At 46.0% G+C, this 27,380-nt stretch overlaps 1 protein-coding gene across 1 annotated transcript; it reads right to left on the bottom strand.

Annotated features, from left to right (window-relative positions):
* Positions 1-378: 378 nt before the first annotated feature.
* CDCP2 (CUB domain containing protein 2) lies at positions 379-27,380 on the bottom strand. Its single transcript, XM_077825205.1, has 6 exons — positions 27,305-27,380; positions 16,412-16,756; positions 15,262-15,603; positions 13,541-13,894; positions 3,329-3,507; positions 379-755 (listed from the first exon to the last, which is right to left on the bottom strand). The coding sequence occupies exons 1-6, from the start codon at positions 27,378-27,380 to the stop codon at positions 438-440; spliced, it is 1,614 nt and encodes a 537-aa protein (XP_077681331.1). The 3' UTR covers positions 379-437.

Here is a 27,380-nt window from a genome sequence, read left to right as displayed (position 1 = left end):
AGACCGATAGGGATGGGCTTTATATCTACCCAGTGTACTGTATTTTAAAATTCAGCCAAAATTTATTTATAGTGATATTTCTAGCCAGAGGCAAAAAATATTACAGCCCTTACGGTAGCCCCACCACTGGAAGCAGCTGTAGGAAGAGTCATGAAACCCAAGATTCAGATTCCTAAACCCAATTGACAGATTGAAAGAAAAAAAGTACAGCTGAGAAGAGGAGCTGTTTCCCTAGTGCACCGATTTCTCCAGAGAGCAGAAAGCAGATGGAGGTTCAACCCAACCTCTGTTTCAGGACATGGAAGCTGAGCTTCCATTTTAGCAGCTGCATTGAAACTCTAAGCCCAGGATCTAGGCTGAAAGGACACTGGCTGTGCATGTGTGTCTGTGACGGGGAGGGAGGGCAGGCAAGGAGGAATTGGGCCAAAGGCAGCATCCTATAGCAGCACGAGTCCAACCACAGCAATCACCATGAGGATACCGGCAAGAATACAGATGCTAATGAAGACAATGTCACTGGTGTCCTGGCTCTTGCTCTCATCGGCCTCCACTGCTTCTGCATCCTGCCCGTGGGACTCCACCAGGTTCTCCGCGAACTGGTTCAGCCGGTAGGGGTCAGAGCTCGAGATAAGGTTTACTGAGGCTTCTTTCCTCTTAGGCTCGCACTGCACTTCATACTCATGAATGTCCTCCTGGTTCCCAGCCGAGAAGTCGATATACAGGATACTGACAATCACAGACGTGTGGTTTCTTTTCTACAAGACAAAGGTTTTAAAGGACAAGGGTTTGTTTTTACTTGTCAGCCTTTCAAATTAATAAAAACTAAGCCTCCAGAGTAACAAGTTTCAGGGCATGGCTGGAGTTAGGCTCTTCCCAGGGAAAGGAGAGTTACAGGGTATTCATGAAAAGAAAAGGAGTACTTGTGGCACCTTAGAGACTAACCAATTTATTTGAGCATGAGCTTTCGTGAGCTACAGCTCACTTCATCGGATGCATACCGTGGAAACTGCAGCAGACTTTATATATACACAGAGAATATGAAACAATACCTCCTCCCACCCCACTGTCCTGCTGGTAATAGCTTATGTAAAGTGATCATCAGGTTGGGCCATTTCCAGCACAAATCCAGGTTTTCTCACCCTCCACCCCCCCACACAAATTCACTCTCCTGCTGGTGATAGCCCATCCAAAGTGACAATTCTTTACACAATGTGCATGATAATCAAGTTGGGCCATTTCCTGCACAAATCCAGGTTCTCTCACCCCCTCACCCCCCTCCCAAAAACCACACACACAAACTCACTATCCTGCTGGTAATAGCTCATCCAAAGTGACCATTCTCCCTACAATGTGCATGATAATCAAGGTGGGCCATTTCCAGCACAAATCCAGGTTTTCTCACATCCCCCCCACCCCCATACACACACAAACTCACTCTCCTGCTGGTAATAGCTCATCCAAACTGACCACTCTCCAAGTTTAAATCCAAGTTAAACCAGAACATCTGGGGGGGGGTAGGAAAAAACAAGAGGAAATAGGCTACCTTGCATAATGACTTAGCCACTCCCAGTCTCTATTTAAGCCTAAATTAATAGTATCCAATTTGCAAATGAATTCCAATTCAGCAGTTTCTCGCTGGAGTCTGGATTTGAAGTTTTTTTGTTTTAAGATAGCGACCTTCATGTCTGTGATTGCGTGACCAGAGAGATTGAAGTGTTCTCCGACTGGTTTATGAATGTTATAATTCTTGACATCTGATTTGTGTCCATTTATTCTTTTACGTAGAGACTGTCCAGTTTGACCAATGTACATGGCAGAGGGGCATTGCTGGCACATGATGGCATATATCACATTTTGGTGGATGTGCAGGTGAACGAGCCTCTGATAGTGTGGCTGATGTTATTAGGCCCTGTGATGGTGTCCCCTGAATAGATATGTGGGCACAATTGGCAACGGGCTTTGTTGCAAGGATAAGTTCCTGGGTTAGTGGTTCTGTTGTGTGGTATGTGGTTGTTGGTGAGTATTTGCTTCAGGTTGCGGGGCTGTCTGTAGGCAAGGACTGGCCTGTCTCCCAGCCTGAAAACTTGCACTGAGATCGCGCATTAAGAATAAGACAGTGTATGAGGCTAGGCCATGGGGCAGAAACCAGGTTGATCAAATTCCCTAGAAATAGGGAGCCTTATTTCACAGAGGCGTTAATGAGAGTTGCAAGTGCTCAGCCACTCAACCATGTCAGGCCAACGCTCACCATAAAGGTCTGGGAGTTGGGACTTGTAGATTCTGTTCCTGGCTCTGGCACTGACTTGCTGTGTGGGCCTAGGGAAGTGACTTGGGCCAAGTTTTTCCAAAAATGGCCACTGATTTTTGTGTTCCTCAGTTTTTTGTCCAGCACCTAGGTCCTGAGAATCCCAAACTCCAGCTAAAGTCAAGGGGAGCGACAGGACCTCAGCATCTCTGAATAAGACCCAAGGAGCCTCATGTTGGATATCCAAAGTAAGTCACCCAGAATCAGTGACCATCTCTAAAGAGGTGGGCCTTTCTGTGCCTCAGTTTCCCCTTTTATGAACTGGGGCTAGTTTACCATGGGCCAGAGTGTGAGAGACCAGAGCTGTGTCCAATGCACAGAGTGCTTTGGATGCAGCAATGGTGGGGCTTGCTCATGCCAGGCAGGGGGAAATTTAATCAGAGCTGCCAAAAGCATGTGCATAGTTTTATCTGAGTAACTAAAAGCTGGGTACACAGTGCCCTCTGCTTCAGGCCTGTGTTCACGTGGGGAGCAGCTTACAGTGACCCAACAGAACATATCCTAATTCAACTGTACAAAATTCTGACCTCGAGCAAGTCACTTCATCTCTCTGTGCTTCATTATCCCCATTATACAGATGGGGCTAATAGTCCCTTTCTCGCAGACCCTTTCGGTACGTCTACACTGTGATAAAAGACCTACAACAAGCCCAGGCTCAGGCTGTGGGGCTATAAAATTGCAGTGTAGATGTTCAAGCTCAGGCTGGTGCTGGGGCTCTGAAACCCTGCAAGTTGCTCCAGCCCAAGTCCAAATTCTTCACTGCTATTTTTAGCCCCATAACCCGGCCCTTTGAGCCTGAATTAGCTGACCCTGGCTCTGAAACTTGGTGCTGTGGGATTTTTTTCCCCTCTGCAGTGTAGACATACCGTTAATCTTGTATATTTGGATTGTAAGCTCTTCAGGAGACGGACTGTCTCTTACTATGCATGCATGCATGTGCATCATTGGATGCAGATTTTTTATCATCTTACTGTATTTGTTTTAGGTAAATAGGATTCACTCCTTATTGTACTAATCACTTACCTGGGACTCAGTACCACAGGTGTCGAATCTGGTGTGTATTTTAAAGTTCAGGCCAACCACTTGGGCAGGACAGGCTGGGGTCCCTAAATAAATCTTATTTCTCTCCAGCTGGGCAAGAGACTGCACAGGAATCTGGATCTGGAAATCTGTTCGCGTGCAGCTGACATTCACAGGAACAACTGTTGGGGGGGAAGAAAGAAGCTTGTCTAAAATTCACAAGACTGCGCCAAGTGGGGATTTTACAGTACAAGGCAGTTCCCATAGCTGAGACTAGCACTGTAGCTATTGTCATCATGTCATACAAAGAAGACTACTAGTGGCATCCACAAGCAAGTGACCAATGTTGACAATGCTTGCAGTTTTATTGTGAGTCTTCTGATATCTAATGTTTTTCTTAAAGCCCCAGCTGCTGGAGTCAGGTGATTATGTGAGAATTTCAGCTTTCATTTGAAAAAAAAAACGCAGTAAAGTTTCTAGTCCTTACGGTAGTGGAGAAGAGCTTGAAAGTGCATGATCTGAGTGTAACCTAAAGGCTCAGAAAGGAGAAGACAAAGAAGAAGAACCCTACATTTATCATTTTTAAAAGTCTAATGAATTTTAAACCCAATCTCAGATTTTCTGGGGGCCTGACTCATGATTTTTGAACACTTGGGGTTAGCAAGATTCTGCATCAGCATCCATTGGGAACACCACAGGATGTGTATTGGATCCCTTTGCTTCGGGATGTGATTCAGAGCACTTCTGACAATCTAGAAAGACTTGACCATCCTGGGATCTAGTTATCCAAGATCCTGCTGAAGCCGCACGTTTCAGACCAGTTTGTAACCCATTATTGGCATGCTTGGCTTTACCAATTGTGTCCGCACACCACATGGTTAATACTTTGGGCCTGGTTCTGCCAGCCCCCGCCCTGGGGGAGCAGTGGGGTGGGAAGGATGCCAATCAAACTGGTCAGCTAAAGGCTGCATCCCACAAAGAGGTCTGAGAGCATGTGCACAGCATTCTGCCTTCCTGTGGTCCTCATGGGGCAATGCGGCTCAGTGCCACCCCAATGCAGGGCCATGGTAGTGTCTAATGTGCCCTTTAACGATGTGTAACTCCTGCCCCAGGCCTAGAGCAGTGTAGGATTGTCTTCTTGTCACCAGCTGAGCACTCTGTTTTCTGCACTGGTGAGGGAACCCTCTCCTCAGGCATGTCTATGTAACAGTTTGACTGGTCTGCCTTCCTCCCCGCTCTCTGTGAAATACTCTGGTCCCAGTGTGGATCCACCTCAGGCCTGGTCTACACCTAAAACATAGGGCCACCGCGCTACATCATGCAAAATTTCATGCCCCGTGCGACATAGTTAGATCAACCTAAACCCCGGCTGTAGACACAGGTAGGTCACCAGAAGAATTATTCCATCGACATAGCTACCACCTCTTGGAGAGATGGATCAACTGCATTGATGGAAAACCCCCTTCCATCAGTGTAGGAAGCGTCTACACTGCCGTGGCACAGCTGCCGGGCCGTAACTGCTGTAGCGTAGACAGTCTGTGCATGTGGTGTGTGGAGGTAGTTCTCAAAACATGGGAGTCTCACGGTTTCTGTTATCGACCCTGCTGGTCTATCTTGCGGCTGTGGGAAACGTTACACCCAGCACCAGCAAGGCAGCAGCTTCTCAGGACTGGAATCCCTCAGTGAGTCAGGCACGGGTATGAAGCACCACGTGGCTGAACAGCATGAAGCACAGGACTGGGAGCTCGGATCTTCCGCATCCTAATATTGGAACGGCCTTGAGTACATCGGTGTCCCCGGGCTCTACTCCTCCGTGTCCCCCGCTCTAGGAAATGGGGTAACAATACCTACCTGGCAGGTGTGTTGAGAAGAAGAATCAAGGTGACGCTGAACTCTGATGGTGTAAAATGCTAGGTTCGTGCTGGTTCTTCACGGCCATGCACCTTGTGCAGTCATTGACCCCACTTTACTTTGCACTAGTGTAACTGCCTACCTGAGGAGCAGGGCAATGGAGAATCAGGCCCTGCATCTACAGTTCTACAGAAAGTGTTGCATCTGTGTCTGCCTATATAGGAGCTGGCCTTTCTGCATGGAGAAACAAGCATAGACACCAAGGGGAAAGGGAAATAAGAACAAAAAAGCCCATTATATTTAAAGGTACCTCCCACCGAGGCTGAGCCCAAACACTAACAATATGAATTATTGAATTATTCTAATGAACTCTGTTAGAATCAGACTCTTATGAAACTAATAAGATGCAACAAAATCAATAGGGAAAAAATTGTGTCACTTTACTACACTTAGTACATTATAGAACCATTAGAAGATTTACCAAATAAACAGAGTGCATTAAATCAAGGGGAGGAGAAAATGGATCCTTGCTCTTGGGTTGAAGGCTTCCTTTAAAATGACCATAAATCACATGGACAGCCCAACTAACATCCTTTCATGGGTCCACCTAGACAGAAAAATATTTACGCTAATTACAAGAGCCTGATACAGCCCTCTCTCTGTATGTCATTTTATATACTTTGCCCATTACCGCACTGAGCACACCATGAATCATAGAATCATAGAATATCAGGGTTGGAAGGGACCTCAGGAGGTCATCTAGTCCAACCCCCTGCTCAAAGCAGGACCAATCCCCAACTAAATCATCCCAGCCAGGGCTTTGTCAAGCCTGACCTTAAAAACTTCTAAGGAAGGAGATTCCACCACCTCCCTAGGTAACGCATTCCAGTGTTTCACCACCCTCCTAGTGAAAAAGTTTTTCCTAATATCCAACCTAAACCTCCCCCACTGCAACTTGAGACCATTACTCCTTGTTCTGTCATCTGCTACCACTGAGAACAGCCTAGATCCATCCTCTTTGGAACCCCCTTTCAGGTAGCTGAAAGCAGCTATCAAATCCCCCCTCATTCTTCTCTTCCACAGACTAAACAATCCCAGTTCCCTCAGCCTCTCCTCATAAGTCATGTGTTCCAGTCCCCTAATCATTTTTGTTGCCCTCCGCTGGACGTTTTCCAATTTTTCCACATCCTTCTTGTAGTGTGGGGGCCAAAACTGGACACAGTACTCCAGATGAGGCCTCACCAATGTCAAATAAAGGGGAACGATCACGTCCCTCGATCTCCTGGCAATGCCCCTACTTATACATCCCAAAATGCCATTGGCTTTCTTGGCAACACTGTTGACTCATATCCAGCTTCTCGTCCACTGTCACCCCTAGGTCCTTTTCTGCAGAACTGCTGCCTAGCATTTGGTCCCTAGTCTGTAGCGATGCATGGGGTTCTTCTGTCCTAAGTGCAGGACCCTGCACTTGTCCTTGTTGAACCTCATCAGATTTCTTTTGGCCCAATCCTCTAATTTGTCTAGGTCCCTCTGTAGCCTATCCCTACCCTCCAGCGTATCTACCTCTCCTCCCAGTTTAGTGTCAGGACTTCCACTGGGGCCTTTTCTTTACATTCTCCTACTGTTCCACTGCCACTGAGGGAGTGCCATTCGTGGCATTTCTAGTGTACTTGCCACCATGGGATCTAACCCTGCTAGTGCAGACCAGACGAATGAGAGCAGTTTCAAGCCTCTACGGTGTTTGTTATGCATTGTCCATTAGTGCCAAGAGATCCCAAATCAGACTGGGCCCCAGCTCTACTAACTGCTGTACATACACACGGTAAGAGACAGCTCCTGCCCCTTGTAATACAAATAAGCAAGGGACGCCAGATCGCACAGGGCACCCACAACAGAGGGAGGAATTGAACCCTCTTCGCCAACAGCCCCATCTAGTACCTTACCCACCAGGCCACCCTTCCTCTCTGGAACCAGAGCAGAACACTCTACCATTTGAATCTCTACTCCAAAGAAAGAGTCACTGCAAGGGAAACTTCACACAAGAGGCTCATTCTGTGCAGTACGAAGCAATCCCAGGTTCCATCATGAAAATGGTCATGCTCCTATGCAGTGGCTGTTTATGGTAGGTTTGTACCACACAGACTGTTAACTGCAAGCGGATGTGTGTACACAGATCACTGGCAGGTGTAGGAAAGTAACATGCAGAGATAATTTGCTGAGGAAAATAGTGGTTTTACATTCTACTTTTTCCTTTCAAAATTTAACATTCATCATATGGATTTATGCAACGGGGTCTAGCAGGATTCAGGAGACTTGGCTCCCTGCTCTGCCACTGACTTGCTGTATCACCTTGGGGGAGGCACTTGACCTCTGCACCGGTTTCCTCCGTCTCCTCCTCCACCTTTGTCTGTCTTGTCTACTTAGTTCCTGCCCTGAAAAGCTTACACTCTGTCGCTCACTATGTGTATATACAGTGCCTAGCACAAAGCAGCCCTGCTCTCCATGACAGCTTCTCGATGCTACTGGAAATCAAAGAATAAACCACAGTGATTATGAGGCGGGAAGCAGAATCATGGCATGGCCACGCTACACAATTAAGGCATCCTCCTTGATGTCGGCAGACAGCCTTCCCAATAATGACGTCGCTTGTACACGGCTACACTTTGCTTCTCCTGTTGCCGATGTGCTTCCTCACCAGGAGCACTTGTCTCGATTGTACGGCCAGTGTGGGGCACTGCGGGATGGCTTCTGACAGCCAGTCTCAATAGATGCAAACGACACAGTGTGTACACGGGCACTGCACCAACCTAACTACATCGACGCTGACTCGATGCCTCTCGTGGAGGTGGAGTTAAGTGAGGGCTTGACTACACTAGAAATGCTACAGTGCTGCAGCCGTGCCACTGTAAACTGTCTGGTGAAGACGTTCTAAGATGATGGGAGAGAGTTCTCCCGTCGGCATAATAAAACCACCTCCGCGAGAAGCAGCAGCTACGTCGGTGGGAGAAGCTCTCCTGCCAACATAGCGCTGTCCACACCAGCGCTGAGGTCGGTGTCACTTATGTCACTCAGGGGGATGGCTTATTCACATCTAGGGTTGCCAACCCTCCAGGATTGGTCTGGAATCTCCAGGAATTAAAGAGTAATCTTTAATTAAAGATTATGCCATGTGATGAAATCTCCAGGAATACATCTTACCAAAATTGGCAACCCTACTTGAGCGATGTAAGTTGTACAAACGTAAGTGGTAATGTGTACAAGCCTTCAGTGTAACGGGCAGTTACGTCGGCAGGAGTGAAATTTTAGTGTAGTTGCTTCTATAGTTAGATCGACATAAGCGCCTTGCGTCAGCCTAACTCTGTAGCGTAGACTAGGCCTCAGATTCAGAACAGACATTAGGAACCAGATCGACATAGGCAGTTAGGCTCCTACCGTCCACTGAAATCACTGGACGTTAAGAGCCTAAACGTTAATGTGGATCTGGGCCCAGAAGGCTAAACGCAGCAGCTCACTCATCATGTGAATTATGACAAAATCAGAGTGACCCAGGATGGATCTGAAGGCAGAAAGACCTCAGCAATATCTCGGCTCTGTGAGGCTACGTCTACACTAGCACTTTTGTCGGTGCAACTTGATGGTCAGGGTATGAAAAAAACCAACAGCCCACACCCCAACCCACAAAAGTTTCACCAACGAAAGCGCCGGTGTGGAAAGCGCTGTGCTGGCGGGAGGCACTCTCTCGCTGACATAGCTACTGCGGCTTGTTGGGGGTGCTTTGATTATACCGGCAGGAGAGCTCTCTCCCACTGGCCTAGAGCAGCTAGACAGGAGAATTTACAGCGGCGCAGCTGCAGCGGTACAGCTGTGCCGCTGTAAGGTTCGTAGTGTAGACACAGCTAAATAAGGGCCATGTCATGCCCTTAACAGGCGTGCATGATTGACACCAATGGGAATGATACACATGGGCACAGACCATACTATGTCCTGGAATACCATCTGCACTTTGAATGGCCTAGGTTTGCCGGTCAGAATGACAACTTTAGTGTGACTTAAAAGGGATCCTTTGGCTGTGGTATTTAGTGCACTTTCTCAAGCTCGTGTGAGAGGCAGCACAACCTAGTGCTCTGAGCACAGAGCTGAGAGTCAGCAGCCCCTGTGTGAACTCCATAGTGACACTGGTCCTTCCAGCAGACTTGGGCAAGTCGCTTAGCTTCTCCCCCTCAATTTCCCCATTTACAAAATAGAGAATGCTTATGAACCTCCCTCACAGCAGCATGGTGAGGGTTAACATACTCATTTTTAAAACGTACTTATTAAACAGACTTGGTGTGATCTATTTGAAATCATAAACCTATATGTTTATGGGCTGCTAAAAGGATCTGTTGCTGACCATATGTACTGCCGCTTCTTAGTTAGAGGCATTGGGCCTAACTTGGCCTCTTCATATAATTATCACTAGCTTCTAATGGAAAATATGCCCGAATTAAAAATCCATTGGTAAGTTACAGACTCCTTATGCCAGGAGCAGACACTACTCAAAAATTAATATAGAACACTTTGCACTTCTCTAGTACATCCAATGATTTCAAACCACTTCACAAATACTAATGAATTAAGTATCATAACACCCCTGTAGGGAAGGGAGACATTATCACTGGTTTACAGATAGGGAAACTGAGGCACTGGGTGGTTAAGTGAGTTACCTCAGCTCACACAGGAAGTTGGTGTCAGAGTAAAGACTAGAGCTACCTCCTTCCAATTCCTCAGTCCTATCCTTTCATCAGCAGACCTTCCTCCCTCCCCTTTGCTCCACTGAGTTTTCTGAAAATGCCAATGGCATGAAACAGATTAATCCCTTGCCAAACATAAAATTAGGCAAAACGGAAGACTTTCTGGAGTCACTGTGGCTGAAACCAACTAGCTACTGTCTTTTATACTGCAGAACCCAGAAGAATCCTGCACCCAGAGCACAACACCAGTATAATTTGGGGTGATTGTGTCTCTGTGCATAAGACATTCCGATGTTTCGCCAGGGTTTCAGAATCTCATACATCAAGTTTGAACTTTGGTGGCTGAGTTATAAAACGTTAAGTACATGAGGTTTGTAATCACCACACTGATTCCACCTTAAACTACAGCAACACTACCGAGCTCAGCTATAATCCCCCTTCTCATTCTATTACCCAACCCAAGAGGTTACCCTGCACTGTGACTGTAAGGGGAGGAAAAAAGAAAGCACAGTAGAGGCTATGCTAGTCCCATCCGCAAACACTCACAAGCAGCTCCTTAGCTAAAAGCCTTCTGAATACTCAGAGAGGATCATCTTGAGCAGAAATAGGTCATGAATCATCCCTGACACACAGGTCAGCTCCAACACAATTATCTTGAAATACAATGAATGCCATCAATTCACCCCCTTTTGAGGAGGCACAAAGGTTGACAACTATATGAGGAGCATTACACAGCAAGAAAGCATCTGGGCAGCTCCTCCTGCCAACTATCTCCATATCCTGGAACCTCCAGGCTGACAGAGTGTGGCTTGGGTCGTTTCCAAAGACACAGCCCTTGCTGGTACCTCACAAACCCCAGGATACTTATGTGGCTTTACAGATAGAACGCCCAGGAAGCTCTCACTGAAAACAGAGTCCACAGGACACTTTTATTTCCAAGGGAATATTCCTTGTGAGAGTGAGTCTCTTGCTGAGCCTCTTGCCAGTCTGCTATGGACCCCCTCCCCCCAAAAGGCGGCTCACTGCTTGTGCTAATTTCAGCCATTGAAGGTAAGAAGTAAGGGCCTCTGCCAATTCCAGCCAAACCTCCATCCTGTCTTGAGGGCAGGAGATTAGTCCCCAGATGTGGGAGACATGGGAGATATAAATAATAATCAAAGAACAGGAGAGAGAGTTTAAATAGGTCCCCACTAGGACTCTTCAGGTTCACAGATTTTAAGGCCATATGATCATCTCATCTGCTCTCCCACATGACAGAGGCCAGAAAACTTCTCTTGCTGGCAGGTTGAGGCATGAGCTTTCCAGGACAGGCAAGAACATATTCGGTGGGACATCGGGATGGCCAGTCTGGATCAGACTCATGGCTCATCTAGTCCAGTAACCTGTTTGCAACAGCATCCAGCACCAGATGCTTCTGAGGCAGGTGCATAAGAAACCCCATAGAAGGTAGATGTGGGATAATCAGCCCCTCAGGGGAGTCTCAGAGTCTAAGACCAGAAGGAGCAACCAGATCATCTAGTCTGATCTCCTATATATCACTGGCCAGCAACACTCACACACTAAACCCAACAACCAAAATGAGACCCACGTATTACAGCCCACAGGAGACTAGACTAGGATGTGCCACAGGCAGAGAATAGGAGGGGACCAAAGTGCACCAGTGCCCAAGGCCCCTGCAGTGGCAGGGAAATGATTGAGTGAGAGATACCCAAATAATCCTGGCAAGTGATCCACACACTGCAGGGAAGGCAAAATATGTGGAGTGTGGCCATCAGCTACAGCCTGAGCACGTGAGCAAGAACCAGCCAGCCCAGCACCTGAGAATGAGAATGCTCGGAGCCACCTCAGAGCCCTGGTCCGACGCATCCCACTCAACGTCCCTTCTCCCACTGTGGCCAACCCTGATGCTTCAGAGGAAGGCGATATAAACACAAAAACAAACCACCATCATCACCACACAACCTCCCAGAATACATGGAGGAGGGGGCGTGCACAAAATCCCTTCCTGCCCCCTCCTGGTGGCCAGCTGAAACTCTGAAGCATGAGCTTTTAGGAACATAGACATAGACCAGAAGTGAGCCCCAGGGCCGCCCCCGCCCCACACACACAGCCGAAGCAACCCCATCATACAATTGCACTCTTAAATTTGTCCAGCTCTTTCTTAAAACTAATTGTTTGCCCCCACAACTCCTATTGGGAAGCTGCTCCAGAACCTCACCCCTCGGATGGTGAGAAACCTTCGTCTAGTTTCCAGCCTGAGTTTGTTCATGGCCAGTTTATACCCATTGGTCTTGTGCAAACATTGTCCTTTTAACTTAAATAGCTCTTCACCCTCCCTGGTATTTGCCTGCCAAATGTATTCAGACTCAGAGAACAATCATATTCCCTCTCAGCCTTCTTGTTGTTAGACTAAACAAGCCAAGCTCTTCCAGTCTCCTCTCATAAGATAGGCCCTCCCTTCTCCTGATCATCCTAGTAGCAAATCTCTGCACCTGTTCCAGTTTGAATCCATTCCTCTAGAACCGGGTGACCAGAATTGTGCACAATGTTCCAAATTTAGGTCTTACCAGTGGCTTGTACAGGGGCATTAAACATTTTTCTCTTTACTGGAAGTGCCTAGCCTAATACAGCCTAGGATCGCGTTTGCCTTTTCTCTCCTCTCCTCTCTCCTCCTAACCTGAGGATCTTGCTCCTTTTCATAGGTGACTGGAGCCAAGTTTGGCCATGTTATAAGGCTTGCCTGTTAAATCAGGCTTTTAAGTTCTTGCCAATCAGTGGAAGGGTGGTTGTTATGAATGAAGGGCAGGAGTTTACTGGAGGATGCCCAGATGCCATTGTGTTAAGTATTCGAACAATAGCTTATGTAAGTTTGTAGCTATCTTAGCAAGACAAGGTTTGGGAACACAGGTACTCAGTTCCCCAGTCATGGTTTGGCCAGTCTCCTATGCACGACCCTATCAGCCAAACTCCTGCCTGGTGTCACTCCACAGGCTGAGTCACCAGGAATAAACATGGCCTAATGTTTTGTTTGTTCAGTGTCTCAGAACCCTTCCATCCTAGATCTAGGTGGCTGGGTTAGTATATAACCCAGGGACTACTTCTTTTTAAAAGTGTCTTTGCAGATCTGATTGCATGTGTGAAATGCTGATACAAAAATATGTCATGCACTTTTTTATGACTAGGCATTTGAACAACGGAGTGTCCAACTGATATGTAGGGTGACTGGACAGCAAATGTGAAAAATCGGGACGGGGGTGGCAGGTAATAGGAGCCTATATAAGAAAAAGACCCAAAAATCGGGACTGTCCCTATAAAATTAGGACATCTGGTCACCCTACTGATATGTGCAATTACGGTGGTTGCAGAGGTACAGCTGGGTAATCGCACATGCAAGGAGCCAGTTATAACTCCCCACTGGCTAGCCTTTTGCACACTTGCCCAATTTGCATGTGCAATTATAGTAACAGCAGGCATGCAAAAGTTTGGTGCACAAATTTGCTCAAATTTTTGTGCATGTACTTTTGGAACAATTCTTACTGACTGTCCCCATATTTATAATTCTCTGAAGCCTTGCCCTACAACTATCAGCAGGGAGCGAGGGAGAACCGGATCAATGCACTGAGTCATGCCTTACCTCCAATATATGCTACCGAGAACCCCCTGTTGGCCGTGTTCCTGTCTGTGTGGAGGACCAACAGCAGTTTGTTTCGAGTGGATGTTATGGGAGACAGCATCTCTCTCCCACACCACTTCCCCAGGAGGAAAGCTTTCTCAGTGCCTCCATCAAACACTGCCAGATGGTCGTAATCACAGCCATCTGTTAGACTGTTCCGCCCCTCCAGAGCCAAGTCCAGGAAGAAGACTTTGATTCGGTATCCTGGGGGAAGCTGGATGGTCCAATGACATTTGATATTGTTGGGGTAAAAGTTGGGATACTGAGGACTGGAGAAATTTCCTTTGATGGCTGTGTATACTTCCTGGCATTCGCCTGGTTAGAAAAAGAAAAGGCATTACCAACCAAACCAAAACCTCTGGTGGAGGGAGCAGCTGCTGGGGGGTTCCCTTGATTTTATTGCTAAAATATATCTCAACAATTATCTTTTCCACATAAAGGTTTCACAGCTACATACTGTATAATCTGCCCCAAACGTTCAAAGAGTTAGGGGGGTTATTAGCTGCACAATTGTGGCCAGACTCCACACAACGCAAAGGAGTTCAAGAATAGTGAAAACAACGCGCACCCATGCAGGGCTTTTCAACTGAGGACATTAGTGTGCTTTGGTGAAGAAGGGAAAAGGGAAAAGGGAAGTCTACAGACAGGGAAACAGAAGTTAAAAGCTTAACATGTCACATGACCAGGCCATAGACAGGGGTCATGGTTACAGCTCAGAGCAGGAGTCAGGGTCAGGCCTGGGTTAACTGGAGTGAGGCGAGGCTGGGACTAGGCAGACACAAGGACTGTCATAGCCATGGGCAAATGCTTTGCGCAGCCACTGCACGGCTGCTGCAGCTGGCCTTCAGAGCCAGTCTGCTGACTCTTCCCACCAATCATGCTGTGTGGCCTATTTGTCAGCCTGCTACAGGCCAGCTGTGCTCGTTAGGTTGCCTGGAGATTGGCTCTGCTGTTGCAGGCCCTGATTCCTGACAGTGCTACCTTGCCGAGGTCACTGGGAGCTTTGCCATTGACTTCAAGGAAGCAGGCTATGGCCCTAACTGAGGGTGGGTGGTCTTGACCCCGACCTAGGACACAGGAATTGTAGGTTCACTTCCCAGCTCTGGTACATGCTTCCTGTGTGACTCTGGGTAAGTCCCCTGATCTCTTTGTGTCTCAGTTCCCCATGTGTAAAATGAGGCTGATACCATTTCTCTACAAGGGTGCCCCATAAACATTTTGGGGAGGCTTCAATGCTATAGTAATTGGGGCCGCAGAAGGACCTAGATAGGAATGACTTGCTCAAGATCACCCGGCGAGCTGGGGCAGAGGTGGGGATAAAACTCTTTCCTCCTGAGTCCCTGTTCAGTCACCTGCCCAGTGAACGATTCTGTCTCTCTAGAGTTAAAGTCAGAACGCTCTTAAATGTACTTTTTATTTAAATGAATACGACCCAGACGTTTGAAGGGCCTCTTCCACCCTCTGGGAGCCCCTCAGATACTAAGGCTTAAAATTCACAAGCATGACATCAAACCATTTCACTTGCCAGTCTGCACCGAAAAGATCTTGCCATTGGTGGAGGAACAGTAAATCTATACCTCCTTTGTGAGAGCAACACCCTGGGACAGTGGTTGAGAAGGAGAGGGCCCAGAGGGCTTCCATATATCCGGTAACTTACGCTGGACAAGCAGTTGCCTCCATACCTGAGAAAAAATAAGCCTTGAAGCCTCTACCTCCTATGTTGAAGTCTGACTTGAACACCACCAGGAGCTCATGCGTGGAAGAGACGATATCAGGGGGTTTCATATTCCCACAGTAGTGGCTGAGATGCATGTTCCCCATAGTGGGCCCATCATAGACGGCCACATAATCAAAATTGCATCCTTCATTGTTTTCCATCTGAAAGTCAGCAAAAACCAGCTTGATGACGGAGTTGGGCACTGCCCGGATGATCCAGCGGCATTCAGCATTATTAGGGTAATTCTCGGGGTAATCGGGGCTTGTTATCACGCCGGAAAGGCCCGTGAGCACTCCCCCACAAACATCTGGAAAAAAACACAGACAGGTTACACACGTGAAGCAGAGGGAAGTCCCATAGCCCACAAAGGGGATGGAGAACATCCACACACATGTCCCAACCCCAGAAGAGGAACAAAGGAGGCAAAGAAACAGCTTTGGGGTGTAGAAGGCTGTATGTTGTCTCCAACTCCATAAGGAAAAGAAGTTTCACACCAAATGAGCAGAGCAACCCAAGTTTCATTCCATTTGGAGACTGATGATGGACTAATGTACTGGGCCTGGGAGATTCCTCCTTCAGGGGGCATTGTAGGGAAAGTGTTTTTTACTCTCCTGTCCTGTTTTTTACTAGTCAAAATGGTACATCACATGATGCTCATTCAGCACTACGGTCCCATTGCAGGGCTGAATCCTTCTCTGTTATACCTATGCATCCCTGCTGTTCATTGCCCAGGTCTAACAACACAGTTAAGCAAATAAACCTGGAACCCCAGGATTTTGCAGACTCACTTTTCAGACCTGAGCTACACTTTAAGCCTGACACTATGCGAGACCTGTAATTTGCGGGGGCGGGGGGGAAGAGATTTTTAGCAGAGTTTATTCAAACACCCTCAAACAGACCAGATTCGCATCAGAACTGAGCAGGGTGTTCATCATATCCCTAATTAGTTCACTCTGTATAATCCTTTAACCCTACTTTGTGGGACACTGTTTGTTTCAAAGGTGCTTGTGTAACAGTCTCTTTGTCCACTGCTATGCAGCAAACCTAGAAGTTTTTCACCAAGGCATTTCATGCATTAACCTTTTGAGGAAACACCACATAAAAACTGTTCCAACCTTTCCGGTAAGTTGCAGAAAAGCCTTGACTGGCCACGTGCTTATCCGAGTGAAAGATGATGGACATGACATGCCAGGAAGAAGTAAACGGTGGAGGGGAGCTCTTGCCACAGAACTTTCCCAGGAGATTCCCCTCATCCTCGGAGAAGCCGTTGTAGATTTTGAGGTAGTCGTAGTCACAGCTGTTGTGATATTCCAGGTCAAAGTGGTCAAAGGTCAACAGGGCCGAGGATCCTTCTGTGACCACTATGAGCCAAGTGCACTCGGTGTCATAGGGGTAGAGTCCAGGGAAATTAGGGCTGGAGAAGTTGCCATATGGTGCGGAGAGGACTCCGCCACATTTACCTAGAGTAAACAAAACTTTGCTTAAAAAAAACAAACAAACCACAGAATATTTATCTGCTTGGTAAATCTCCGAAGCTGATGATTGGCAAACCAGTTACAATAATTGCTCTTTGGATCTGCTTGCTCTTAAAAGTGTCTGCACTTCAGTGGTGCACAAAGTGATTTTCTGTATATTTGCAAAGTACTTCGGGCAAAAGAGGGCAGGAGCCCAGAAGTGGGATTTTAAGATGGAACTCAACGTGGTGGTGATGCTGTTGTGCCAAAGTCATTTACAGGAACAATAATTAATAGTGATTTATTAATCTATTTTCATTCAGGGATAGTTTGCTCACTCACTTCCCAATCCTTTGCCCCTCTAATCTCAAGATACTGGCCCCTCTCAGGTCACTGAGTTGTTTATATTATATCTATAGATCAGGGATCGGCAAACTTTGGCACGCGGCCCGTCACGGAAATCCACTGGTGGGCCAGGACAGTTTGTTCACCTGCAGCTTCCGCAGGTTCGGCCAATCACAGCTGCCACTGGCTGAGGTTCGCCATTCCAGGCCAATGGGGGCTGCGGGATGTGGCGTGGGCCGAGGGATGTGCTGCCCGCCCTTCCCGCAGCCCCCATTGGCCTGGAATGGCCAGTGGGAGCTGTGATCGGCCGAACCTGCGGACGCTGCAGGTAAACAAACCATCCCGGCCTGCCAGTGCATTTCCCTGACGGGCTGCGTGCCAAAGGTGCTGATCCCTGCAATAGATGAATACACATAGCTACACAGGAGAGCTTTCCCATTCTAATTCATGCTGCCTGTTTGAAATCTTCCTCCAGGAAACGAGTTCCGTGTGGTCCTTTCTGACCTTTTTCTTCCTGGAAAAAAAGCACAGTGAATCTGAAACCAGTGGAGACACTGGCCTCAGTTATACCCTGCTTGGAAAGCTGCCTTCGCACTCCAGAACTCACTGACTGTCTGGGAGATGACAACAATACTAACTGAATCTAAAAGGCAGATCTGACACCTCCAGCACCCCATTCAGAAGGATGTTGTGCTGGGTGGCCATTCCCTCCGTCTCCTCTATGCAGACCTCTCAGGCGGACCAGAGATGCTACTGTGCATGAAGCAAAGTATCTTCTTGGAACATTAGGAGTCATAAAACATCAAGAACCACAGTAGCGTATCCTGCCACCCCCAATACACAACAGCAACCACACAATGTTCCTGGCTACCATTGAGCATATGGAGAGCTAGCTGGGGCCTGTATTTTCCCCACAAGGGGACTGGACCATCCATTTACTTCCAAACGTTGTCTTTTAATCAGTGGAAGAATATTTTATTGAGGAAAAGTCCACAGAGGAGCTTGTTTGGAAAAGGCACCTGTGAGAAAATATACCCCTGAATTCACCCCGTGCACACTATTGTAACAATCTTTGTACAAAGTATGCCTCATGAGGTGTCATTTGAAAATTCAGAATTTGCTGGGCATTATTGTCCTGGTAAAACATGTGTAGCAACATTGTGTGTAAAGTTATAAGATTCTACTAAACATGTTTCAGGTCTGGGGATGGCCAAACCAGTCCCTCAGAGACAAAGGGCAAGCTCACACCTCAGCCAGGCATAAATGAGGGCAATAGGCCAGTACCTGATAAATGGCCATTCTTTAGTAGGAAAGGAGGTATGGGCGAAAAATCTATATCTTAGCAAAAAACAAAAAAACCCCAAACAAACAGCAATAAGTTCTCATCCAAACAGACTTTTTGTCTCCTGAATCTCAGTTGGAAATGCTTTCCAAGGGAGAGACTGACACTATACAAAGGGGGACAAACACACCGAGGGACCTCGTCCCCTTCTCCTCCTCCTCCTCCCTCTCTCTCTCTCTGTCCACCATTTCACTGCACCAGAAGAAACAAAGGAAGCAGCCATTACACAGAAAGTTGTCCTGGCCTAAGAAGTTCAGCCAGTAAGACTGTTGAGAACGTGTGGTGAGAAAAACTGTGCTTTGAATTTATCATAGTTCATTAAGTTAGGCATTAGTTGTGTTTGCTCTTTATGTTTCTTGTAACCATTCTTGTAACCATTTCTGACTTTTATACCTCATTACTTGTATTCACTTAAATCTAGTTAGCACACTTGTTCTATCTAAGTGCGTGTGTTTGAATTGAAGTGTTTGGGCAAATCCATCTGGCATTACAGGATTTGTGCATATCATTTATCTTACTAAAATGCAGGACTTTATATGAGTTTGTATAGTCCGGGAGAGGGCTGGGCAGAACAGTACATACATTTCTGGGGGGAAATCTGGAAGTGGGAATGTGCTGGGGTCACCCTGCAATTTAATTCAGGCTGGCGGGCTGCAATGCACACAGACATAGCAGGGAGGGATTTATATGCTAAAGTGAGCAGTCCGAAAGTGGAGGCAACAACAGAAAAATGGTGTAAAGGGCACCCCAGGTTAGCAGGCAGGGGTGACCCAGTTACTCACTAGTCTAGATTGTATCCTGAGTATGTCACAGCATACAAACACCTGGCCCCTGAAAGCATGAACTGTAAAACAAAACCACTGTCAAAGTACGTGAGTACTCAGAACTGTCCATCTTGTCAGCATTCTATTAACTTTCATCTTTCCAGTGCTAATATGTTGGGGGGGAGGGGGAAATATTTAAAGCTGGTATATGAAAATCTAAGCTCAGAGAAACAGGAGTGAAAGGCTTGATTCATTTACCAGTGAGTTATGGATTTACCGATTGATTTTCAAATGAAAACTTTATACCACGTTTTCTTCTTCTTCAACACACAGCTGAACAGTTGGCCATAGTGATCGTTCATCATTTGGTCCATTCCTGTGCGGCCACAAGGGCTTGATGGCCCAAAAGTCCAACATCGTAACAGACTTGACGAATCCGTTTAATAGGGGGTCTGCCTCTGGGCCACCCTTGGTTGGTGGAATTTTATCCCGGATGTTACAAGCCACCCGGGGAATGGCGTTCGCTGGAACCTCTTGTGGCATTCTTGCGACATGTCCAAAAAGCGTAAGGCGTTGTCTGTGAACAATGACCCCAGTAGTCTGTAGACTGGCATGACCATAAACATCTGCATTACAGATTAAGTCATTCCACTTTATGCCCAATATACGACATCGGCATTTTGTGTAGAAAACCTCCAGCTTTGCCCAGTCTAAGCAGTGTAGTGTCCATTGTTCGCTCTTTTATACTGCAATGTAGTTACTATAAAATAAAGGGAGTGTGAAGTAGCTGGCAAACACCTACAACTCACCAGAATCAGAGATGTGGATGAATGTGCAGCTGTGCTAAGCATATACCACCAGGGCCAGCCCTAGACAAAATGCCCCCTTAATTTGTTAAACTTTTGAATACCTTATTTTTTATTGCATTTGTAGCCCATTTCATGACTTTGATGCATGATTTACATGCATGATTTATCTCTGTCATATAAGATGATAAATTTGCATGCTAGGATCTGTAAATCTGTATTTATTCATGCCATATATAAGCAAATAAAAAAAACTGTTTCCTTTAAGCTTACAGAAACTTTTTTAATTTTAAGAATAACTGAAATGTACTAACATTAAGAAATTGAACTTTGCACGAACATTGGGTGGACTAGTATTAAATAGCATTACAGTAGGTGACAGCCTTAGACTGTTAACCATTGTCCTTTAGTTCAAAAGGTTGCTTTTCTTGCCTTTGTCCTTGTGAACTGAAGCACAGCATCAGAGAGATTCAAAGACTGGCCAATGGCATTTTCAAGCGACAAAATAGCAAGTGATGTCAGTCTCTCATCGGTCATCATCCATTGAAGATACATTTTAATGAGCCTGAGCTTTGAAAAGCTGCACTCACGACTCACGACTGTGACCAGCAGCATGAGCAGAGTCCTCAAAGCTATCTACACATTAGGAAAAGTGTCCTTCAGCTCTGCATCATAAATGAATTGGAGAACTTGGAGTGGAGAGTGCTTCCCATGTTGCAAAATGTGACAGATGTTGTCTAATTTGACATAGAGGTCTTTATCATTGACGTCCGAACATTCCCCAAGTATCAGCGTCCTGTGAAGGTCAGTACAATTGTTCAAGAGTGTTCTTCTGTCTGCCAACAGCTTACTAAGGTTAGGGCTTTTCGTGGTGCTTCATTTGTCCAAACTTTTCTTCAATGGATACTCGAGGAGTGTGAACAAGAGAGCAAAAATACTCCCTCTTGAATTTTTCTTCCGAGCTTCCCATCATCTCATCTCTGCCCTCATAACCAAACTGTCTCTTATTCTGATGAATATGAGTTTGCTTGAAGACAGGCTCAACTCCTAAGTTTTCCGCCATTTCTCTGGCAGCAGTGATGGCATCTTCAAATCCATTGTCTCTGTAGGCCACAACAAAATCAAGGCAGTTTCTCATCAAAACAGTAGCAGTCATGATGTCCATCGACTGAGTTTGTAATGCCTTGCTTACAACATTTACTTGGAACAGGATATAGTGCCAAATCACAACTGAGACCAGAGATTTGAAGTCAGTGATCTGGTATGCCAGGCTTTGTGCCTCGTGTCAGATAATGGTCTTGGCTTTACTTAGACTCATAGACTCATAGATATGAAGGTCAGAAGGGACCATTATGATCATCTAGTCTGACCTCCTGCATAATGCAGGCCACTGAATCTCACCCACGCACTCCTGCAATAAACCTCTCACCTATGTCTGAGCTATTGAAGTCCTCAAACCATGGTTTAAAGACTTCAGGGTGCAGAGAATCCTTCAGCAAGTGACCTGTGCCCCATGCTGCAGAGGAAGGCAAAAAACCCCCAGGGCCTCTTCCAATCTGCCCTGGAGGAAAATTCCTTCCTGACCCCAAATATGGCAATCAGCTGAATCCTGAGCCTGTGGGCAAGATTCACCAGCCAGACACCCATCCCATCTAAATTCCATCACAGGCCATTGGGCCTACTTACCATGAATAGTTAAAGATCAATTAATTGCCAAAATCATGTTATCTCATCATACCATCTGTATGACATCTGTAGTATGCAGACTGCACCAGTTCCATCAGGCTGTCGTAAACCTTAGTCACTCGGTACCTCACTGACCTTATGCTGTCAATGTGGCTCTCCCTAGGAGTGTCACTTAGTGGCTTCACTGTCAGATTTGTAACATTGTCCATGAGGATCTTCCCCCTGATAGTTCATGCTGAAAACAGGATGCATATTTTTTGCAGTACTCTGAAGAGAGATACTGAATCTAAAGAAGATGACGCTACATCTCACATAACCAGGTTGAATGAATGGCAGCCAGAAGGCCCGAAGAAAGCTCTTGGATTCAGCTCACGGATCCTTGCCTAAACACCACTGTTTCTTCCTTCATGTTCACACCATTGTCATAGCCTCGGCCGCCGCAGTTCTTAAGGTTAATTTTATTCTCATTCCAAATGTTCATAAACAGTTCTGTTTGGCCTTTTCCAGGAGAGTCATCCACAGGACGGAAACAGATAAAGTGTCCCTTTACTTGGATACAGCCATCCTCATCATCAACAAATCTTACTGTAAATGACATCTTTTCACTGTGATTAATGTCGGGAGTGGAGTCCATTATTACGGCGTCGTACTTTGCTTTGCCGAGCTGCAACAATATGTTATCAAGCACCTTCCTTGCCAAAAGGTAAATCAATTCATTTTGAATTGTTTTGCTGCAGTAATGGTCCATAGCTTCTTTACAAACTACTTGACGTAGGTGCTCACGCATGAAATCATTGTATTTCCCAAGGAGCTCAACAAAACTGAGGAAATTACTGTTATGTTCAGTGAACAACTTGTCCAATGAGCCCCAGAAAGCCAAATTATTCTTTGCAAGAAGAGGGTAATTGAGATCAGACACTTGAGCACGTTCCTACAATGCTTGGTTTCTACATTAACAATGCTCTGCTTTTCTGCATCTATGCATTTATTCAGCTTGAGCCTCAACTCATCCTCCATCCATCTGGAGTAGGCCATAAAATGGCTGCGTGACTTTTCATGTTGCTTGAGAGCATCAGTTAAGCTATGCCGGTAATTGTACACAGAAAGCGCACACAACAATTTGGCATTCTTGTAAAATATTTTGCAACAAAAACAGAACACTTTGTCAGCTGATTTTGAGTAAACTAGCCAAAGCTGATTCAGTTTCTCACCATTCTTGAGCATTCTTTCACAGTGTGACTCTGAGAAGTGTCACTTCTGCTTATTTACTGGAAATGTCATATCCTCGATTTTGCTCAGCTCGTTCAAAACTGTATGATCAATATCAGCAGAGTTTAGGATCGCTGGTCATAAAGCAGGATCTGATGTATCGATTTGTGGTGTGCAATTTTTCTCACTGCTGTTTCTGTCATCATGCGAGGCTGATTCTTCTATATAGTTTCTCTCTTTTCATGTAAAACAGATTTTTCTTTGTCATCACTCTCCTTTTCATGTGAGCCACATTCTTCTTTATCATCACCCTTCTTTACATCGCCAGGAAAACTGGACGATTCTCCACCACTTTCCTCACATTTCCATTTCTTATCTTCAGGAAAATCTGCTAATTCCTTAGCAATAGGGCTTCCATCACTTACACTTCACTCCTCAATTTCTTCTGCACTGAGACGATTGCTACTGCCTAAAGCCTGGCCTTTGTTGTTCGGTTTCAGATATTTTCCCATCAAATTTGTCCCTTGCTGCAAACTAGATTGCAATTGCGCATTTTGCTTTCTATACTGAGCTCCTGAAGGCTTCTTCAGGGACATCTTTTATTTTCTTCAGGAGAAAACAGATAGTGTTAGGGAGAGCAAAAGTCTATGTTCCGCAGTCTTAGAAAGTCATCAAACATTACGTGTTAAGCATGGCAGAAGAAGTAACAGTATTTCTTTTAAATTGTTGCATGGAAAGGGATTTGGTAGTTATTTCTGGCATCTCATTAAATATGTCCTTTATTAGTCGCTACTTACACGCTTCAAGTCTTAAAACACAAGTATACTTTCACAATTACACAATAAAACAAGGTTCACAATAGCGCAACTGTGCTCTCACTTCGTTCTTATATCTCACTGACTGATTGGCAATGCCCCACCCCTTATACACCCATGAGGGCATGGCTGACAACATTCTAGGAGGTTCAAGGAAAATGTAGTTCTCAGAAAGTCTGGAAGGTTCCATGAGATTCTACAAAGGTCCAGAACATTCTAGAAGGTTAGTGAAAAATGAATCCACATAAGGAATACCTGAAACATTTTACTTCAAACATTTTATTTTCCCTTTTATTGCTAACAACAAAAACAGCACCCCAAGCCCAATGCCCCCCCACAAGCCCTGCACCCCAGGCAGTTGCCTGGGTCGCTTTCCTCTAAATCCGGCCCTGTATACCACATTTGGGAGCAAAGAAAGACCTTTTGTCCCTTCTGAGGTACATGTGTAGATTCCCAAACAAGTCAATATGCTCTCAGTCTGGGCAAAGTCTATTGCAAATCAGTCACATTGCTTTTCATTATGCTTGGCAGTGCTGTGACCTGCTAAGCATGGAGGATTTCGGCATAAATGTGCATTGTGATGAGCAGTCAAAGACAAACGGTTAATGTACATTTGTGTGTTTGGGCACCTGCGCATGGGCAGGATGGTCAGATAGCAAATTGACATGGTAATTACCAGGGATAGGAGATAAAGTAATGAGGGGAAGGTATTAAACTAATAATGTTATTGAAATAAATAGCTAAGCGGGGAGCCTGCAGGGGGGGTAAAGGTTACTTCAGAGACAATTACTGATGAATTAATAGCTCAGTGCTTCAAGGTACTTAAGTGAGCGCAGTAAGTGACACTGGCTCATGAGCAGCCAGCACCGTGTGAGGCCTTTGGATTAAGAGGGAGGTTCATTGAATTCAAGTGGTCTTATTTCGTGTTGCAGAACAGATGACAGTGTGGTCTAGTGGCCTGGGAGTCAGGAGATCGGAGCTGTAGCCCTGGCCCTGCCACTGTCCTGCTGTGTGACCTTAGAGGTGTCATCTCACCTCTCTGTGCCTTGATATCACCTCTGATTAGACTGAAAGATCTTTGGGGCAGGGAGTGTCTCTGACATACATACATGTGTACATACAGCATCAAGCACAATGGAGCCCCAAACTCAGCTGGGACGTCTCAGTGTTATTTTATAATATAATATTATATAATATAATAATTCTAATTAAGACATAAATGGGAAAAGGAGGACAACCCACTGGCCCAGCCCCACCAGATTTAGCAATTCCAAGCCCCGCGAGGTTGAACGACATATCCCAGCTGGCTGGAGTTGCCGTAATTTTGACTGACAGCTTAAGTACGTGTTCCTGGAGGAGTTAAAACACACAGGGAAGCTGCCATGTGCCTGGGGGCTCGATACAGAGCTGGTTGGAGCGACATTCTGGATGTGGTGCTGCACCCACGTGAGCACTTCTACTATTTTTGCCCCATTCCGCTCTGAGGCCACCACGAAGACGATGTATGCATTGTAATTCTGTGTGCAGCGTGCACGGAGCAGCAATGCAGCATCCCCGAACCTGTGTCCACTCATTTCTCTTCCAGCAAGGAAATACCCCAGCCTTAGGCTAGATCCTACAAAGTGAGCACCCTCAGCTCCCACTGGCTTCCAAGGCACTGAAGGGATCAGCATCTTGCAAGAGTAGCTCCCAGAGTCCACATCTATCCTGACTAACTCAGACACCAGGACAGCCCCAAACTCCTGCCCATCCTCTGAACTGAAATCAAACCCTGGGAGGATCAAGAGGGTATAGTTTAACTTTTGGGTTGCTCATGTTTTGTGCACCTTTGGCTTCCTAGCTCCACTGGGAGATGCTGTTGCCACAGGACCTCCACTGATTATCGGTGAAAACATGACAGATTTCATAGCCTGATCTGAGAGATGCATGTTCTTAGTCCAGGATCAAGTCCACATTGCCTTCATTTTACAGACAAGCCAGAGCTAAAACTCTGGACTAAAAACAGCTCTTAACTTTGCTGAAGTTCTGATCTGGGTCCAAATTGTGTGACTTGCCTCTGTGTCTTTCTAATGAACATCTGAATTCCTCCAAGGGAGGGAGTGTAAGTCTCTCTAGTTAATTTAGTGACAAAACCAAGCTGTCAATATCTGACTCTACAAAATCCTTAATGTGGCAGTGAAATTTTAGCCGGAATTTCCTCTGCTGGACTTTCCCTGCTTCTGAACCAGTTTAAAAGAAGAGTAGTTTGTTGCGATGGTGGGTTTTTAAAAAAATAAATACTTAGAGAAGCAAACAAATATTTCAGAAGAGTAACTGGAGACTGATGTAGAGACTTCCACAGTGCCACCCTTCAGTCTTTCACACACTAAAAGAATGAAACACAAATTCAACCAAGCAGCATTCTTAAGCATTTGATCCTGTGTCAGTGTCTGGTGAGCAAAAAGTAACCTCCCGCAGGCCAGACACATCACTACATAGAATCATCGAATATCAGGGTTGGAAGGGACCTCAGGAGGTCATCTAGACCAACCACCTGCTCAGAGCAGGGCCAACATCCACTAAATCATCCCAGCCAAGACTTTGTCAAGCCGGGCCTTAAAATCCGCTAAGGATGGAGATTCCACCACCTCTCTAGGTAACCCATTCCAGTGCTTCACCACCCTCCTACAAAGAAGGTCCAAGTGCTGATGAGTAAGTTAATGGCACAGGTTTTAGTGATGCGATTGAAATATTTCATATCTATAGTTAAAAAGCAAATCCAGAACTTCCACACTGCTTTAGACCCAGGCCTTCAGCTGGTGTACGTAGTCCATTAAGTTCAATAGAGACACCAGCTGAAGAACTGGCCCATGCAGTCTACTGTGTAAATAGTTGGGACAACGCAGCGGAAACAGGGCAAGGGTGCCACCAGCAAGGGATAAGGGTTAATCAGCTTAACATAAGCAACAACAAAAAACCCAGAGCAACTGCAAATGCCCCCCAGCCTGGCACTCAACTCAGTCCGATGACCCTGGGGGCAGAGGGAGCCCTGCCATTCACTGCCTGTCTTCCAAGCAGTCATTTGATAGCCTATCCCCTGAGGACATGTGCAAGAGGAGGAAGTTTGGCTAAGATTAACCACTTGCTTACTGGAGAATAGGGAGCAGCCCTGCCCCAGGCCACATCTGCACACACTGTACTGTCTATACATTAAAAATCTAAATAAAACAGAGACTTTTACAAATGAGTAAATACGGTAATAATAATAACGCATAACAATGCATAAGGGCTTGGCCTGCAACTGCTTCCTCACATGTCTAGTTCTGTTGCAGTCAATGAGACTGTGTGTGTGTAAGGATGGCTCGTGTGAATAAGGGCGGGCAGGATCAGGTCCTAAAACGACATCAGATATTGATAAACCAGACAGACTATCAAAAAGCCCATGAAACGGGCATCGTTCATTCATGCATACACACAGCAGGGGACCTAGGAGCGTGCCTGCTGCCAGAGTCCTGTAAGAGCTACCCCAGCTGGACATCAAAATGATGGAGCCCCTGGAAGTTAACCCTTGGTGCTTTGATGTAGAGCACAACCGAACAGAGTCTTACCTTTCTTAGCATGCATCCTGTTTGCCACACACAAGAAAGTCATTGCCACAAGACACCCGAAGTGAATACGCCGCAT

The sequence above is a fragment of the Eretmochelys imbricata genome, chromosome 8 (assembly GCF_965152235.1).
Source record: "Eretmochelys imbricata isolate rEreImb1 chromosome 8, rEreImb1.hap1, whole genome shotgun sequence".
Lineage (NCBI taxonomy): Eukaryota > Metazoa > Chordata > Testudines > Cheloniidae > Eretmochelys > Eretmochelys imbricata.
This window is presented reverse-complemented; position numbering and strand designations above follow the sequence as displayed.

Coding starts and splice junctions, on each gene's coding strand:
- CDCP2 (XM_077825205.1), bottom strand. CDS start 27,380: ATGCGGCGTATTCACTTCGGGTGTCTTGTGGCAATGACTTTCTTGTGT. Junction 15,604..16,411: donor TTCTGCAACTTACCGGAAAG/GTTGGAACAGTT, acceptor GTTTTTTTCCAG/ATGTTTGTGGGGGAGTGCTC. Junction 13,895..15,261: donor CAAGGCTTATTTTTTCTCAG/GTATGGAGGCAA, acceptor TTTTCTAACCAG/GCGAATGCCAGGAAGTATAC.